The sequence below is a fragment of the Urocampus carinirostris genome, chromosome 17 (assembly GCF_059441175.1).
Source record: "Urocampus carinirostris isolate Australia breed hairy pipefish chromosome 17, RoL_Ucar_1.0, whole genome shotgun sequence".
Lineage (NCBI taxonomy): Eukaryota > Metazoa > Chordata > Actinopteri > Syngnathiformes > Syngnathidae > Urocampus > Urocampus carinirostris.
In genome coordinates this window covers 17,185,532-17,204,768 of record NC_142365.1, presented here as the reverse complement: position 1 = coordinate 17,204,768, position 19,237 = coordinate 17,185,532, and the positions used below count along the sequence as shown (strand labels likewise).

The 19,237-nt window shown below is 41.9% G+C and overlaps 1 protein-coding gene across 5 annotated transcripts in view; it reads right to left on the bottom strand.

Moving 5' to 3' along the window:
- The window catches only part of LOC148349381 (neurexin-2-like), a 202,700-nt gene that overhangs the window by 136,187 nt on the left and 47,276 nt on the right, over positions 1-19,237 (bottom strand). For 3 of the 5 annotated variants that reach the window (XM_088321652.1, XM_088321656.1, XM_088321655.1), the window contains exons 2-4: positions 14,435-15,373; positions 11,766-11,789; positions 1,206-1,229 (exon numbers count right to left, since the gene is read on the bottom strand). In XM_088321652.1, the coding sequence (XP_088177778.1) occupies positions 1,206-1,229; positions 11,766-11,789; positions 14,435-15,152 (766 nt within the window). In that variant the 5' untranslated portion in view covers positions 15,153-15,373. The remainder of the gene's footprint in view (positions 1-1,205; positions 1,230-11,765; positions 11,790-14,434; positions 15,374-19,237) is intronic. The other 2 variants (XM_088321653.1, XM_088321654.1) reach the window with 2 other exon arrangements.

Sequence of the window (19,237 nt, the reverse complement as noted above, 5' to 3'; positions counted from 1 at the left end):
TCAAGTTGAGCTTCGACACCAACGCCATCGTCTTTAAGTTTCTAAAGCTTTTCTTTAGTGGATAGATGTTTTTGATATACACTACTGTTCAAAAGTTTAGGGTTTCCCAGACAGTTTTCCAAGAAAAAGTCACTTTTATTTATCAAATCAGTAATACAATGTGTTTTGCACAAATAAATATCTTCCTTTTGATGGCCTTCACACGTATGGCTTTTTCTTTGCCAATCTTGATGGCCAGGATCTCTGAGTCGCCTATCAATTGTAGATGTTGACACTGGTGTTTTGTGGGTACTATTTAACAAAACTGCTAGATTATAACTTGTAAAGTGTCTATTTTTAGAACTAGAGACATGGATGTACTTCTCAGTTTGCTTAGTTGTGTAGTGAGGCCTCCCACTTCTCTGTCTACTATGGTGAGAGCCTGTTTGTGCTGTTCTCTGAAGAAAATAATGCACACTGTTGTAGAATATCTTCAGTTGTTTGGCAATTACTCACATGGGATACCTTTTTCTCTTAGAACAAAAATAGACTGTCGAGTTTTACATGAGTTCTCTTTTTCTGGCCATTCTGGAAGTTTAATCGCACCAACAAATGTGATGCTCCAGATATACAACTAGCTCAAATGAAGGTCAGTTTTATAGCTCCCCTTACCCCCTTGCTGACATAATCGCAAAAGGGTTTTTCCTCATCATCCATTAGCCTTTTAATGCAATTAGCAAACACATTGTACATGTATTAGATCACAGCCGTGCTGGTTGCCGGAAATGGTCTTCTATAGACCTATATAGAAATTGCATTTAAAACCAGACCATTGCAGCTAAAATAGGTATTTACAACTTTAACAATCTGTAGGCTCTATTCCTGATTAATTTAATGACATCTTCACTGAAACTGTGTTTTTTCTCTAAAAATAAGACAATTTATAAGCAACCCCAAACTTTTGAATGGTTGTGTATGTCACTGAAATTAATATTTACTTTGTGTTTTTTGTCAATGATTTGTGGTGCGGTGTCAGACTCACTGTGTTTTTTTTTAATGTTTTAGTTTAACTCTGCATTGGATTCAAGTGGAGCTCGGATGCTTTCGTGTTATCCTAAAAGTAACTACAACTACAATTTAGCTTGTGCTAAATTGTGTACCACATACACACACAGAGAGCAGAACAGATGCCATGAAGAGGGAAAGGAGAGCAAGAGACCCCATACCTTTTAACATCAGGTGCGCCAGACCTTGAGGGAAAGAAAAAACACAAAAAAGGAAACCCAAACAGGAATTTGAGAAAGGGAAAACACAAGCAAACCAAAAAAAAACATTGTCACAATGTTGGACTGCAGTTTGTGACAGACATCCTGGGGGTAGGGCGGTTCGGATGTCATTTCAAAAGAGGGGGCAAAGTAAAAAACAGACAACATCTTCAAAAGGGCAAGAGGAGGGGGAGGTAGGCAGGGAAAGGAAAAAAAAACATCTCTATTGGCGCAACCCAGTTGCTCTCTGAGATGCTTTTTTTCCACCGGATGGAACACAAAACCCAAATGTTGACACGGTGTCTGAGATGCACGCCAAAAACAGTTTTGTGAAATTACCATAAAACAGAAGGTTCCAATCAATTATCGCGTACGCAACCCGAATAAGTCAGGACTCAAATCATGGAAAAAAAAAAAAAAAACAATCCCTCTTCTCAAATTTATTGAAAGGATTGTGGAGTTCAGAACAGATACAGTAGAATACATTCACATTTTTGTAAAACAAAATGACCAGCAGAACGACTTCAAAGAATAATGTAGCATTTAATACTCTGCATTTTTAATGATATCCAAATCGCTTCACTTGAGTAGCTTCTGCAATTTTAAACAGATTCAACATGCAATAACATGAAATGAAAAAAGTGCAACTACTGATTGATTAGTTTAAAGTTTAGTAGACACTTAAAAAGGGAGAAAAGACATCAACAGATTTTAAATTTGCAAGGATAAAAGGGAAGAGAGATCGAACCTCAAATAAGAAATTCCAAGCTGTTCTAATAGCCTTCCCCAGAGCCCTTTCTTTTTATTAAATCTCCTAGGTTTACAAAGTAGATCTGTCCTATAGGCTGTGAGAATCAAAGAACAGCAATTTGCCAATTGTGACATTGATGCAAACAGTTCACAAAAGTCAAAACAATGAACAATAACAGTAAAAAAGAACAAAATAAACAAAGACAAACTGGCATCCTATGCAATCTCCTTTGCAGGTGTCCAATATGAAATACAGAATCAACTTATCAATGTGTATACTTTCTGTTATCGGTGTTATTGCCCTACTTCTTTATTTGGCACACATTAAAATCAGCCACAAAATAAAGAGCAGAAAAGAGCAGCATGTGTTCACACCCATGTCGCTTTCCTTCATCAATATGCAGCTTAGTAGAGAGTCAACATGGCTGCTACTTCCCGCCACCCGATGCTAAGCACGGCCAGTGTTGGGACTAACTCATTACAATGGAACGCGTTCCTGGAATGCAATTACGTTTCTTGGCAATGAATAACATTAGAATAAATGTAACAATACTGCATACAGTAACTGTTCTGCCTTTGAAAACATTAATGTAGTCTCTCTAATGAAATGAAATGAAATGATCTGCATTTATATAGCGCTTTTCAAGTCAATGACTTCCCAAAGCGCTTTACATTGTGCTTCACATTTCCCAATAGCGGCCGTGATCTGTGCAGCCATGTAAGGCGCTAACCTGCTTATTGGGGGTAATTGGGGGTTCAATGTCTTACCCAAGGACACTTCGACATGTAACACGGACAAGCCGGGATTCGAACTGGGATCCCTTAATCCTAAAACGATCGCTCTACCTCCTGAGCTACTGGCGCCCCTCTCGTCTTGTTTTTGTTCCTAAACTCATTGTAGTGTCCTAGTGTTAATTTCTATGCTGTAAATTATCTTAATTTAAATGTATTTTTTAATGCAAACCTAAGTCTTCATGTAGTTTTAATTCCATGGGCCTCATAGTCCAATATGCCTTATGTATGAAAAATCTATCACAAGAGACTATTTTGAGGGGTGCGCCTTGTACTGCAAAAAAATGATTTAATCATTAATTTTTACATTATTTCTAGTTACGACAGGTATGGTCCTCTATAAATAATTATCAGCATTTTTTCGCAGTAGCGCAGCAAAGACACACAAATCCGACTTCTCTTTGTTTCTGCAGCGTTTAAGGAAATGAAGCAAGTGGTCCGTTTGGGTCACAAGGGAACCTTTGAAAAATAGAGGTCAAGGTCAGTCGTGGTGTGTTAAGAACATCACCACCCGCGGGAGACCACGCACACCGCCTGATATTTGACTCTAACGACCTTGCAAAAGAAAAAAAGTCACTATCGGCCTATCACGTTGCTGTTCCGTGGTTCCTACAATATTTTGGGCGGGTTTGCCTTTCGTAACCCAGGATATTTAATGAAAAGAAAGGGCTGAGGGGAGGACATTAAGAATAGATTGAATTTCTTTGCATATTGAGGGTTTTTATACAGTCCTTTCCTGTTCCCATTATAAGCTCAAAGTTCATTGAGGTCTTCTCCTTAATTTGAATGTCTACTATATCATAAATGTATCGATTGGTCCTTAGAGCCAGATTACGCCGCCCTCAACCCGACTCATTTGGAGAACAAGGTTGAGATTGAAGAGGCCAGGGAAGTTAAAAACATAAGCAACACGAGGTGTTTTTCATCATTTACCTGCTAGGATTGGGGCATTTGAAAAAAGGGACAGGACGACCTGACAGGCCACGGGACAAAGTCTAAAACCCCATTCAGTGGGGAGCAAGCATAAAGCCTTTCTGGGAGTGCTACACATTTCTCTGGAAGGAAATTGTCACTTCAAAATCAAGCATCTCCCATCCTTCACGTCTTAAAAAATTCCTCCATGTATTAATCATTTTGAAATACTGTTCATTTTTGGATGATATCGTAGGAGAAATGCACCAGCCCTCCCCACTCACAGGTAGTGATTGAACTCCCCAAGGGATGGGTTGGTCTAGGGTCGACCGATCATGTTGAAATCACACCCCTGCCTCCCACCTTTAAACACCACACACGCTCCAAAGTTGCTCTCTTGCTGCCGGCCGCGATACAGCTCAACACAAGCTCTGCCCCCACAAGGCAGGGGGTTCCTGACCAATTCATGGGCGATGAAGGGCTCGGGTCTTCGAGAGGGCATGTACTGGGCTTTGTTTCTTCAGAAAGCTGAGACTTCTTTTGTTCCCTTGAGGTAATCCAAGAAAAAAAATTCACAACGAACCGTTTTGGTGCAGGGGCAAATAATATTTCCTTTTGGCCATTCTGTGCAAACAATTCCTGATCATTTAAATACGTGTTTTAAAACCATTTATGGATCAATGATTTAATTATTGCTATCAAATTTCTTGTCAACAATGTCTCATCTCATTAGCTGCACCGCTTATCCTCAGTAGGGTCACAGGGGTGCTGGAGCCCATCCCAGCAATCATCGGGCAGTGGGCAGGGGACACCCTGAACTGGTTGCCTGCCAATCGCAGGGCACAAAAGGACAGACAACTCGCTCGCTCATTCACACCTAGGGACAATTTGGACCGGCCAATCCACCGGAAATGCATGTCTTTGTAATGTGGGAGGAAACCGGAGTGCCCGGAGGAAACCCACGCAAGCACGGGGAGAACATACAAACTCCGCACAGTAAGTCCGGTAGCTGGATTTGAACCCACACAGGAGGTTCCCAAGACCGTAGAACTGTGCCGCACACGCGCCAACCACTGCGCCGCCGTGCTGCCGTCAACAATGTCCTTTTATTCTAAATATCAAACACGAGCATTATTTATTTGTGTGTCTCTACTTTTTTCCTTCTGGACTGATCAATCATTACCCATATAAATGAACTGAAAAATCAATAATTTAAAGCTAAAATTAAAAATATGTTTAGAGTATTGCTTCCTTCATGATAAACGCTAGAGACAATATGAGGGCGAAGTAATTCGGGTGGGAAACCGTTAGCACTACCTGCTGGCCAAATGGGTAACCACAGAATTAGATTCCGAATTGAATACATATAGTTTAAAGGAATTGAATTTTCAGTATGTAGTTCTGCCTCCAATCAAAATGAAATATTGAAATTAAACTTCATGAAAATTAAACATTCGTCAATTCACATGAATGTATGTTATTATCATCAATGTTTGGCCAATTTGATCGAGCTGTTTTTGGAGTCTATTGACGTAAACCACGATTGAGCGCAGTCAATGAGTTTAGAAATAGAAATAATTGTGCCCAATACCAGCAAAATACTTGAGAAATGTTTGTGACAAATGTCTTGCTGCTTCACCATACTCTGAACTGAAGACATCTGTCATAAAGACAATGGCGGTTCAGCGCAATTTTCCGCCCGTAAATTTTCACCGGAGCGACTGGCAAGCGTGTGACCCGTCAAGGTCAAGACGTCACAGGTAAGGCGTGAAACGTGGCACAGATGCAGTGGCTGTTTCGAATATTTTTATATTGACCCATTGCACATGACCAAACACTGCCTTCTTTGGCAGAATGAGAGCCATGACGGATGGCAGGGGGCATTTGAGCGCACAGCAGTTGAGTAGGCAGTTAAGTTGAAACAAATATAAATAACCGCGACAGAAAATTACTACCGTTTTATTCCATAATGGTCAGTTTCTGTGTGGTGGGTAAGCTTCTAAGCCTGATTTGGAGTTGTATACCTTTTGATGAAATGGAGACGGCAATGTTTAGCTGCAGTCAAACAGAGGGATAGATGTTGTGGTAGGGCACAACACTGGCAGGCTGGCAGCCCTCAAGTATTCCAGGTTTTGCAGCAAACATTTTTCACAGGGTTTGTTTGATGTATTTTGGATCAATTTCATGTTAAGTAGGTACGAGTCACGTCAAAGACGCTCAATATAATGAGTTAGCTAGTTCTAACTAGCTACATTTGTGTTTACCATTGGCATTTCTTTTATTGTGATTAGATAGATATTATAGACTTGAGCGGGTCCGCTAGGTAACTGTGACTGTCTTTGCTTGGTGCTGTCCTATCAACAAGCACTCTTGCACACATTATCCAGTTTGAATCTGTTAAAAAAATTGTGTCACACATTGTCACATTGGTGGGACGAGTCCCTGCGCTCGCCCTTGCAGGGTGGGATTTTGGGGGCAACACAGCATAAGATTAAGGATTGTTAAAAAAAGCAGAGTTTCTCTTTATCATGCTGCTATATCTGTGTATTTTATCTTACTGGCATCCAGTAATGCTTACAATACCGTGATTGTTTGAACATGAATACTAGCACAAGTAATTAGTGAATCTTGTTTTTGTCTGGAAGAGAAACCTCCAAAAACATGACTGTTGTTTCTGCAACCTTCATCTCAACGTGAGAGGGGAGAAAATGTAAAAAACATTTGCTGAAAACCTACAATTTGCTGATCATTGTTAGGACATAATTAGCCAGCAAATCGCCACCGGGATTAGCAAATATAATGAGGGATTAGATCAAGGTCATGGGGGAACCTGCTCGAACCGACAGTCGTCTTGGTTTCGGTCGTCTTCGTACCGGTCGTGTTTTGTCATCTACGCTCTCCTGAGGCCGACAACGGCAGGCTCGCGCTAACAATTGTCAAAGCAAACAAAGCGCACAAACAAGAAAATCCCGACAATGCATTTGTGGAATGGGCGGCCAGGCGGCTCCCGCTTATCTCTCGTGGCCAGGCTCGCCCAGGGGCTCTGGAAACATCCGAGGTACGAAAGCGTGCCTGACATGGCCTCCACCCATCGAACTGATCGCGTCCGTGAAGCGTTAGCTCTGAGCATTTGAGCTGGCTGGCCAACAGGGATTATTCCCATGGCCTCGCTGCACAACTAAGCAATCCCACAGGCTGAGGGCGGCCATCTTGGGGCAGGGAAGGGCGGGGTGACGATCGACAACAAAAAACATTTTTCTTTCTCCGTCAGCGTGTTTTTTATGCTATTTTCTCCATTGAAAGATGGAATCCAATAAACATCTCGTTGCTGTCAGCTCTCGCTTTGTGTAAAAATGTCTGCGCTTGAGCCGCCGCCATTGGTGTGCCCATTCGGCATCAGGGCTGATATATGTTTGCATATAGACTTAAAAGTGGCAAGGTTGAATGAACTGCTTTGATTAAGGACTGCAGGCTTTTTCTGCATTATGCTGATGCTGCTCTGTGCTCGGTTTTCTGGCATCCAGTAATGCTAAAAATACCACAATTGATGTAATCATTTTTATTTCTGTTTAATAAAAACGGAGGAAATTATAAATCTATTCCGTTTTTAATTATGTGCACCTCCCAAAGAGATTTCATAAGATACCGGTTCGTTATTTCAACTATCATGGTGCACCGTTGTTCATTGTTTTGACTATTATAAACAGTTCACATCATTGTCGTTATCAGGCAGACATGTTGCTGTTCTTTGACAACCACACCCTCTACTTTTGATGTCTGATAAAAATAAAGTGCTCAAGATCTGCAGGTTCGAGAGTGTTCTCTGTTCGGGCCGAGGTGCTGTGGAATGCTCTTCGATCTGCAACCTCAGTGGAAATGTTTACATCTAAGCTTAAAACACACTTCTATTCTATGGCATATGAATAACCTATTTTATGTTGACCATATCTGTGTATTATTTGCCCTCATGTAGGTTTTAGATCAGCTGATGGTGTCATAATAGTCTGTGGTTTGCAATAATCGTTGTTCGGTGCAGCCCTTTGAGACTCTTTGTGATTAAGGGCTATACAAATAAACATGACATGACTTGACTTGACTTGAGGGGAGGTCCTTTAGAACAAGTTGGATTTTCTTATCTGAATACCTTTCTCCCTGTCCTAATAAATATCTCGTCAATTAATGTTAGCACAACTTCCGTTCTCATGCCGCCACTATTATTTGGCAGTTGCTGCCTCTTTCTGAGCTCTTTGTCAAGGTATAAAGACATAAAAGTGGCAAGGTTGAATGAACTACTTTATGGTTATATTTAGCAGGCTTATTTTCTACCCCTGGCGGCAAAGGGAGTCCAAGATCCATTGCAATTTGTGTATGTTTGTCTCGTACACTTTTAAACACACTTAAGAAATCACCCAGGCTTGGTCAAACTCACTCAAGGAGCCAAATAGGTTCATTTTTGACCCAACAATGACCTTGCTAAGTATAGTGGACACTCAACATACGAGCTACTCTAGCTACAAGAAACTCGAGCTGTCGTAATTCGGGGAAAGTAAAAGCTACGAGAATTTCCAGGGACTGCCACTAGAGTGTGAAAGTGTAAAGAAATCGCTTACATACCCATCAACAGTCTCTCATACTCTTTTACTCCTCCACCACGCAAACATCTTCGTTAGCAATCGATGACTTCCTCCACTACAAGTGCTCATGGTAAACTCGAATTATATTCAATTAATACATTATTTATCCCATTAACGTATTTTCATTTTCAATTACTATTTGAATGTGTTTTAGTGATCAGGTTTTTGAGCTTTTTAGGGTTAAATTGGATGAATTTGGAATTGCCAGAAATTGATTAAATGGTTTTCAGTTATTTGTTACAAAAACATATTTGAAATAAGAGAAACAATAGACACAAGCTTGATCCTTAGAGGAATACATCTACCATGTAGAGGGGCCACTGTAGTGTGTAGCTGTGGTGTCCATCATTTCATGATCTTTTATTTTTAAACACATTTATTTTTTTCCCATTTAGGGAAAATATGTTTTACTGACCGGAATGGGGGGATCACAGTCAGTGCTGTTGCAGCAGAGAGAGGACTAAATGACTGATTTACAGCATCTGGTTTTCCCAGGCGGTCCATCAATCAAGTACTACACAGGCCTGACCCTGCTTAACTACCCGACAATGAGAATTTTCAGGGTGGTATGGCCGTAAACAGGTCAAATCTTTTCTCACTGTGGTGCTAAAGGGCCTATAAAATAAAGATAACAAGAATCTTTATATCAAGTTGTACCTCTTCATACGAGCTCAATTCGTTCCAGGATTGTGCTTGTAGCTCAAATTGCTCGTGTAATGAGCACATTTTCCATATATGAAATAGTTAAAATCGAACGGGTCTGATCCCGTCCTTCCAAAAGCATCCAAGTGAAGACTTATGAAACATCTTTCAAATCACCAAAACCCTCTCAAATAGTAATCAAACATGCAAAAATACAGAAATACAATAAATAAGATATTAAAAAAATAAAATGCGAGTTTATTATAAATGTCGTAACGAATGTGTGTGCGTGCTGCGGAGAGCAGTCAAGAAGATTGCATCCCTGTCAATTTATACATTTCTGTTTAAATTTTTTGGGTCATTTTATATTGTGTACGCCGTATAACATTTATGCAAAAAAGATAAAATAGAACAATCTCGTCTTGACCATTTCAGCTTTAATCCGGATAGAAGATTACTAATATTGTCATGGAATTCTACATATGCTGTCTTGTTGTGAGTAAATAGGTGCCATGTTGTGTTTGTAAGGTTTATCATCGCTTAACAAGGGGAAGCGTAACCATTAATGTGATTGACGTGTATGGGATCGGGAGATTTTCGATGATTCATAAGCACTTACTATAACATTTATTTTGCGATTAGTCTACCTTTAGATGAACAAACACACCACAAATTGCAACACATTTTTTGTAGTAGTTTGCACGTGCAAACATGAATGCTGATGCTGCCGGTGTACAGTCTCGAGCAGTCTCTAGTGATAGCCTCCAGGAACGCTTGATTAAAACTCGTATATCAGAATTCTTGTGTTTAGAGCTGTTCATATAGATAGGTACCATTGTATTCTTTTACAACAATTTATGATTCCATCTGAATTGGATGGATGTCAGCAAGCAATTGTGGTGTTTTTGGAGGCAGGTGTTTTTCTGGAAAGCCGCTGTTGCTGCACAAGGGTTTGCTGCATAAGCGTGATGGATAAAGTGGTCACGCTCGGCAGCTCCCATGAGCGACGCCCACGAGCGCCTACGAGCGCCGCCATGGCTACTTTGCTGACCTGATCTACGAGTCCAGCGGGACACCGAATAAATCTCCGTCTTAGCATTGTGTGCCATCATCATCTTTTCTTTCACAGTTGCCAGATAATGAGCCAGTAACGACACACTTGCTTCCTTTTAGAGAACTCTGGCTGTGCAAAACACAACAAGAAATGGATAATATCCATTCGTTGATTCCGCTACGTTTGACTCTCCGTGACATGCTAGGAGCTTAAAAGTATCCCCAAACAGATTTTTTTTAACTCGGCAGCATGACATGTAGTCTTCCTCCCCACAATTATGCAAATATAGTGAAAAATATTCACCAGGGAACTCCAGAAATTTAATCTCAATGTCGACCCATTTGGCCTCTTTCCTGTGGATCTGTGATATTGTTGAAGGAAAACAATACTTTCAAAATGGCAAATCCAATTAACACAACTCGTGAAACAGACATCCATTGTAGTGAACAGCGATTGCATACTTCACATTTGCTTGGAGGTAGGTGATGGTTGCTTTTCATTTGTGATTTTCACCACACGTGTCACGGTTGGTATCATTTTGACCAGCTAGAAACTTGTTTGCGTCAGGGCTGCCGAGGACTTTCCTGTTTTGTCTGCTCCTGCTTGTCCTTTGCCGCTCACCGTGTGTTGTTCGGCCATCTCGGCTGGCGTTCGTGCCGGTTTTGCCCTGCCCCTTGTTTTATTTGAGGGCGGCATTGCTTTTATCCCCGTGGCGAATGTTGTTGGTTCCTGGTTAGCCTGGCTGCTCACTGGGTGTGTTTGGGCGGCCAGCCTCGCATTTCTCTGTCAAGGCTGCGGCTGCCTTTTGTTGATCAATGAAACTTAGCTCCTGCTAGCTTTTTTATGTTGTTCATTTCATTTAGCCCCTTTTTGGCAGCTCGCCCTTTGTTGTGCCATTATTGCATCCACCTGCGTCACAACGCCAAAAAAAACTACCTTAACCTCTTCGACTAATTAACACATTAAACAATATAGGGATTAGCTTGCTAGGCTGCTGGTGTCCCTCTGATGACCTCACAGCTCAGGATATCAAAGACAAGACATGTTGTCTTCAAATGCATTATCCTGGAAAATAATTAAAATCTCTCTCTCTCTCGCTCTCTCTCTCTCTCTCTCTCTCTCTCTCTCTCTCTCTCTCTCTCTCTCTCTCTCTCTCTCTCTCTCTCTCTCTCTCTCTCTCTCTCTCTCTCTATATATATATATATATATATATATATATATATATATATATATATATATATATATATATATATATATATATAATGCAAAAACCATGTAGTATCACCTCACATTGTGCATGTTTTAGAGTTTGGGAATACCTTTAACGTTGTGTACGATCAACATATTTGCTTCCAGAGTTGCCAGATAATGAGCCAGTGATGACACACTGACATCCTTTCAGAGAAGTCTGGCTGTGCAAAACAACACAAGAAATGGATGAAAGCTATCCTCCTATTTTTCCACGTTTGACTCTCTGTTGCGTGCTGGGATCTCAAATGTCATTTAGGAAATGTTGGCTTCCGAAAGAGCGCAAAACAAGTAGCGGCGGCGCGGTATTTGTGCGATGCTCACCACAACAACAGTTGTGTTTCAAACACAAATAAAATCATTTTCCTTTTTAGTAATGTGTCGGATGTCAGAACTGCAGTCCAAATTGACAATTGCAACTCGATGACAGCAAACAGGTTGTAGAAATAGACAGAATTATTTATGATTGTTGGGAAATCAGGAGCTTACCTTGCACTTCTTTCTGGACACCTGCTGCAAGAAGAAGAAAAACACATACATTTATTTAGGTGGTAGGAAGACAGTAAATACCTGGGGGCTTCTTTGCAAACACACACAGCTGCTGATGGTTTTTAAAGGGAATTTGCAGTGTGAAACATACCACATTCAAAGACAATATCGTAAATCAGGGGTCAGGAACCTTCTTAAACTTTTCTCAAAGACCCATCCATTCATCCATTATTTCCACCTCCTATCCCCAGTTGGGTTGCAGCGGTGCTGGAGCCCATCTCAGCTATCTTCGGGCAGTGGGCAGGGGACACCCTGAACTGCCAGCCAATCCCAGGGCACGCTGAGACAGAGAACTCACTCACACCTAGTAACAATTTAAACAGGCCAATTAACCTGACATGCATGTTTTTGGAATGTGGGAGGAAACTGGAGTACCCGGAGGAGACCCATGCATTTACGGGGAGAACATGCAAACTCCACTGGGGGAGGTTGCGGTAACTTGACTTGAACCTTGAACCTCTGCACCAAAGACACATTAACTCAAATGATTTTGATGTAATTTTTTCAGTGAGAGCCACACAATACATTTTAATACCAAAATAAACAAAGCAGCTAAACCTTATCCCTGTCAAAAGGTAATTATTCAGTGCATTTTATTTCACTGTGTGACGTTTGATGAGTTCATAAAATATAGGAAATGATGATAATTTCAGAGCCTGATTTATATCAACAAATACGGGTGGATGGGTAATTGGATCCCTTAACCACTAGGGTCATAGAAGGCACCATTTCCTGTGGTGTGTTTTGGGCGTCCATCCCTCTCCAGGACAACAAATAAACTACTTAAAATGTGTCTACCTCTCGCAGTAACTTATAATTGTTGAAAATTGTTTGTTTTCTTAATGAATAATAGTTTCCAAACGAGGTCTTGTGTAAACATGTTACAAAATACTGCAAATCGAAAGATACGGATGTATTTACTTCTAGCTATGTGACGTGGTCTCAGTTCCAACCTCGGAAATCGAATGGTCGTCATTGGTTCTTTATTTCATTGGCTCGCAAGACATGCATTCCCGTCCCTTGTCTTAAGACGTATGTTTAATATTTTTAAGTGAACAAAAGACAATTATCCCTCAAGTTTATTTGCAATTTGTGTTTCGCATGCGGCATGGGAGTAAATTAATTTCATGCTCCAGATGTGCCGCCACTTTGCCTAAACTCTGGATGCCATATTTGAGAGTATCGTCACAATGTATTTGTGCTGATACTAGTGTGATTCCCAGTTACTACTATTTGTATTTATAGATGGCCTGAACTACTTTTCTGTTTTACAATCAAAACAGGGGAGAGTGTTGTTTTTGGTCTGATGAAGACCGAACGCTTTTGGTCATCAGTAATGTAAATATTACAGTTAATATTCAATTTCATGATATGAGTCAACACAAATATTTTGAATACTTTCAATCTAACTACCTTAAAACGTGGGGAAAGGTCAGCCATTGTCGATTGGCACAGAATAAAACAAAGAGGGAGAAACATGTATACACTGAAATGTACGTAGTACTGTATTTATTTGTGGATAACATGTCCTTGTGTATAACGCACACCCCTAATTTTTGATTCAAATAAGCATGAAAGTTACACTGTTGCTCAGCTCAAACTAAGCATTGTAAGAAAAGCTGCATATGCAGCCATGATTTAAATATTTTATTGACAATATTAGCTATAAACACAATCCCATCATAAAGTTCACAATGTATTTAGTTAATGTCCTTCAAAGTCCGAATCATCATCATTTACACCAAAGAGTTGTTTCTCTCATCGTGCTTTTACCATCTTTCGGAACGATTTTCTGTTTTCTTTATTCTTTAACAATCGTCTCTGGTGCTCTGACTAAAATAGTGTACTATTGAGATGAAATCTGCTGCAACTAGTAGGCAGGAGTAGAAGATCTCACTACAATGACCCGGGTTTGATACCCTTTGCATTGAATGTGTTACGATTATGGCCATCGATATTTTTTGACAGATAAATCATTGCACACATACCGTAAAAACTTGTTAATAATGTGCACTTTTGAGTTATTTTTAGGAAAAATAAATATTCTGTACACGAATAAATGCAGTAGATCCTTCTATATCAACATTTCATATCATGAGCATTTTAGGAGCCAAAATGTATGTAGTAGATTGTATTTTTTCACGGGGTGGCGCAAGTTAATGTGTAGGTTGTAGGTGTATATAGGTAGCAATGCTTGTCTCTATGCATGTGTATCTAACACAGAAGGGCAAAGGGTTTTGACCACTAAAGCTAGCTATTGTCTTAGCTCTTGTGTAATCTGCATATTTAACACGGTTTATTAAATGAGGTGATCTTCTTAGTTCTCCTAAAGACCGTTTTAAGCGTTGTTACTTTGGATCACATTAAACAAACTGTAAGTAGCTCAAGTTACTTCAGATAACGACTAAAGCGTCTGCCTTGTTCGCCCGGCGTCCAGATATCTCAGATTAGTATTGGACAGGACTCCTTCAACAAGCATTGTCATGCATTTATAACATATACAAAATAGAAGGTGAAACATCCTCTTGCTTTTTTTGGCTGAAATGTGGCTAAGCTTGCCATTTTGAGGTAGAACAAAATGATCTGAGTTAGAGGGGAAAGGTTATCACCTTGGTGGCAGTAGCTCCCCAAGAAGGTGGTGTTAAGGCAGTCACAGAGGACCTGGCCCTCATTGACGGAGCACCGACCACCGTTGGCGCAGGGCGAATGGTCCCGGCAGAGGCGGTCGGCGTCTTCACGGACCGACTGGCCATCCAGGAGCAAAGGTGGCGCCTCGCCCAGCCTCAGATTGGCGATCAGGCCTCGGAAGGGTGGCTCGTATTTGACGGTACTCGAGGTGAGCGCTGAGAGACGCACGTCGGGCGGAATGCCGCCTACGTAGAGATCACTGGCCACCACCATTTCCTGACGCTTGGACTTGACGCGGGCCTCCTTCTCCTCGTTGTCCAGAAGCAGCCGGGTTTGGCGGTGATTCCTGGTAAGGAGCACCCGGTGCCACCGCAAATCATCCACACGAGTCTCAGTGAGCAGTGTGGCCGGCTCGGCGCAATGGATGGCGAATCGCAGCTGCAGACGGCCGTCGGACACCAACAGTTCCAGAAAGTCGCAGTCGCCACCATCGTCAAGGTAGAGCAGCAGCGCTCTGCTGACATCGGTCTTCAGGATGAATTCTAGTTCGGCCGTGGTCTCAGCATCCCAGCGTCCATAGCGCGTCCACTGACCGGGAACACCCTCATATTCCAACGCGCCCACTCCTAGTACCAAATCCACCAAAAACAGAAAGCAGAGGGTTTTGTGCTGGCACCAGGCCATGATGCTGATTCCCATCGATGGAGAAAAGTTTAATGTCTTTTCTTGGATTTCCCGAAGTCCCTTTAGCCCTGACTGCCTATCCAAATTGGCTTAGCCATGGTTTTCCCGTGTTGCAGAAAGACACCCAACATCACAAGTTTCCTCGTCTTCGCCATCCAATATCTTGGACTCCATCCAGCATGGATCCTTCTGTTCAGTTGCCCATCCGCCGGCGGCGTCCAGTCATTCTCGACATCCTGAAAGGACAGGACAAAGGACAGGATGAAATCATTCATCGCAATGATTGCACGGCCTCAAAATCAATCATTGTGTTCAGATGGGAAGCTAAACCGAGAAAGAATCCATATCTACATGATTTTTCCTTGGAAATGAGACATCAGACTTGTTTCCTTGTTCTCGTGTACGTTTTAGATCAGGGGATGGTGTAACAGTAGTCTGTACAGCACTATGAGACTCCTTGTGGTTAGGGCTATACAAATTATCATGACTTAACTTAATTTGACTGAGTGAGGTTACCGAAGGTAGTATTTAAAATAATACCAAAGACAAAGCAAAATAAGTTTTCTAACATTTTCCATTTAGCATCCTCATCCCAAGTCATCTCGAAATCGACTTGAGGTGTTCAAGGTCATTCAAGCCTGTGGAATGTTTTCCAAAGAAAAAGAAACAAAGGAAAAAAGAGAGACACAAAGAAAGGAACAAAGCAACAAAGCACACCGTCTCTTGCTTTTGTCAGATCTGCTCGAGTCATTCTCTCAAGTGCAAGCTTGTGACATTCAGACGAAACAAAACGGCATTCATATTGACGGGTATCCCCTGTACTATGCCATGAGATAAGCATTCATGCAGATGCGGAATTTCCTGAGCATTAAAACTGATGTGATGGTGACAATCACTGTCGTAATCTTGTATTTCATTCGCTACATTCCATTTGCGTGTGCTGACAAAAACATTTTTCCAACCGTTGCTTATACGTAAGCACTTATTGTACACTTGAAATAAAAGTAACTGTAAATTTAAATGCACATAATGTACACAGACACATTTCACAACACATTTTATTATTTTTTCCTATAGTTGCTTGCATGCAAAACTGGACCAGACGATGCCAGCGGTAAGTGGCCACAAGCAGTAAGCGGTCTCACCAGTCTCTCGTGGGACCCTCTGGGACTCGTCGTGAACTAGATTTTCCTACTTACATAGATGGAGATTCTCATGTTTAGAGGCGCTCATATAAATTGGTATATTTTATACAATGTAAAAACAAGATTTTATCTTTAGCCTTTTTGCATCCATCAGCAGAAAATAATATCCAACAGGTGGGAGGGGGATTTGGATTTAGCCTCCGTCGGGCTGTCCTGGATGAGAAAGCACCATGTTTGCCAGCATCAAGACATCAAGAGACTGGAAGATCTTGCGAAGGTCGTGCAAAGTCACCAGCTCCTCGCCAATGGCCGAGGTCACTGAGCTGAGGCCACCCGGCCGGTTTGCCGCCCTGTCTTGTTTTACTTCAGCCTCGTTTTCATTCGGCCTTGGATGGAAGAAACACGCGCATCGTACTCTAAATGTTCTCAAGGACCTGCTCGACACCGCACAGCTGAAAAGAGACAGTCACAGTTTCCGAAATATTTTCTTAAAGGAGTGAAAATTGAGTCATCCTTTCGAGCCAAACAAAAACGAATAGAGCTTAGTGGGTGGAGCTTTTTTTTCTTCCGACACGAGACGACAAAACGCAGAGACAATTAAGGAGTGTCGTTTGCAGGTTCTCTTTTTTTACCTACTTGGAAGAAAAGACTGCATTTTGAAACTCGTTTATTCTCAGTCTTTTGTGATACAAAGCTTGCACTAAATCCCGCAATCCTTGCCGATCATCCAAACAAAGCCACACCTCTCACATTCTTGTGCTTGGCTTAGAAACGAAGACATAATTGAATTTTGTGGGAACGTTAAGAGAAAAAAAAGTCACTTTAAGGATTCGGTTCCAGCAACATTTAAAGATAACAAAAAATACGATTGTCAGGGGGCAGCACGGCGGCGCAGTGGTTAGCGCGTGTGCGGCACAGTTCTAAGGTCTTGGGAACCTCCTGTGTGGGTTCAAATCCAGCTACCGGACTTCCTGTGCGGAGTTTGTATGTTCTCCCCGTGCTTGCGTGGGTTTCCTCCGGGCACTCCGGTTTCCTCCCACATTCCAAAGACATGCATTTCAGGTGGTTTGGCCGGTCCAAATTGTCCCTAGGTGTGAATGAGCGAGCGAGTTGCCTGTCCCAGTATATCTATCCAGTATCTGCACCGATTATCCTCAGTTGGGTCGCGCAGGTGCCCATCCCAGCTATCTTCGGGCAGTGGGCAGGGGATACCCTGAACTGGTTGCCAGCCAGTCGCAGGGCACACAGGGACAGACAATTCGCTCGCTCATTCACACCTAGGGAATGAACCTGACATGCATGTTTTTTGGAATGTGGGAGGAGACCGGAGTGCCCCGGAGGAAACCCACGCAAGCATGGGTAGAACATGCAAACTCCACACAAGAGGTTTGATCTCATGAGCTCAGAACTGTGCCGCACACGCGCTAACCGCTGTGCCGCCGTGCTACCCATCTATTTTATAAAATATATATTTATATACATTATATAGATAGATAGATGGATAAACATTGCTCATTTTTGACATTTGTTAAAGCAGGATTTCCTGAAAGCAGACTCTGAGAACAACATAGATTTCAAGATTTTGCACTGATTTTCTTGTGCTAGGCAAGGAGGCCAATAGTCAGTGTGTTTGTAGATAGTAGACAGCACCAAGGGAGAAATCGAGCAAGCAAACTGAATCTTTTTTCTGTCTTTTAGGAGCTTTCTGATTGACATGATCGTGTTCTGGAGGCTCCGTTCTGTTCGATCCAAAACATGAAGGAACCCGACAAACTTATTATGCTGCTGATGGGCAGATTAAATGGAATCCACCACGTCAGGAATATGCAAATTCTGTCTTTAGAAATATCATTTGTGGCTTTCACTAGCATGCTGCAACATTCCACATGGCCGCACCGAGTTAAGGCAATTGTGGTCCCACAACGGCAATCGCTGCCGAGCTGTCGGTGTTTGTCAAAGCATAATTTGCGCTCTTTTCGATTTTATTAGCACGAGCTGCTGTTTCTACTTGAGAGGTCAGCCAGTGTATCAATAGAGATTAATAGGACGACTTTCCGGATTCAGAATATAACTGAACCTCAGTGTGTGTTATAGGCAAGATGTTAGGCTCGAACCCGAGCCCGGCCCAAAATGTAGGTAAGGGTGGGCCTAAAATATCAATCATTTTGTTCACGTTCGGGCCGGGCTTCTCTCCTGCTGCCTTTTTTTTAAGCATGAACCTGTGATTTGTTCTTTATTTTTTTATCTAACTGGTTGATTATGATTGTTATAATATCAAGACTATGTTAGGAGTGACAAGATTGGATAGACTGAGAAATGAAATTGTGAGAGACAGAAATGGAGTAGTCGTGGAACTGAGCAAGCATGTTGATAAGAGAGTACTCGGTTGGTTTGAACACATGGAGCGGATGGATGAGGAGCGAATGTTGAAGAGGATCTACAGAGCAGAAGTTAATGGACGGAGACCAAGAGGAAGGTCGCGATTGACGTGGATGAATGGTGTTATGAGTGAACTGCAGGAAAGAGGTCTAAATATAATGGAAGCTAGAGCTCTTGTTGGTGATAGAAAGGAGTGGAGAGGTGTTGTGAAAGGATAGTGGGATTGTGGATGCGTTCTTAAGGATGGACTGGGCACCCGTATGATGCGGCAGGGGTAAACCAGTGAAAGCTGTCGGGCCCTGCTGTTGAACAAAAGAGTGTGTTGTGTCACCCTGACCCGAGTGACATGGCCGCTTTCTGGTGTCCCGTTTCATCTGGAGGGACGAAAGCATGACCAACTTGGGTGCCGAGGTGCCTAACTTGTTAGGGTGTTTGGGCAATTGGGTTGGCCATGGTCCAAAAAAATTGTTTTTGTTATTTATTCCCCTTTCATTTTCTTTGTTATTGTATGTGTGTGTCTTGCTGTCGGTCACCCCTCTTGAGGGATATGACCAAGGTAGATAGATAGATAGATAG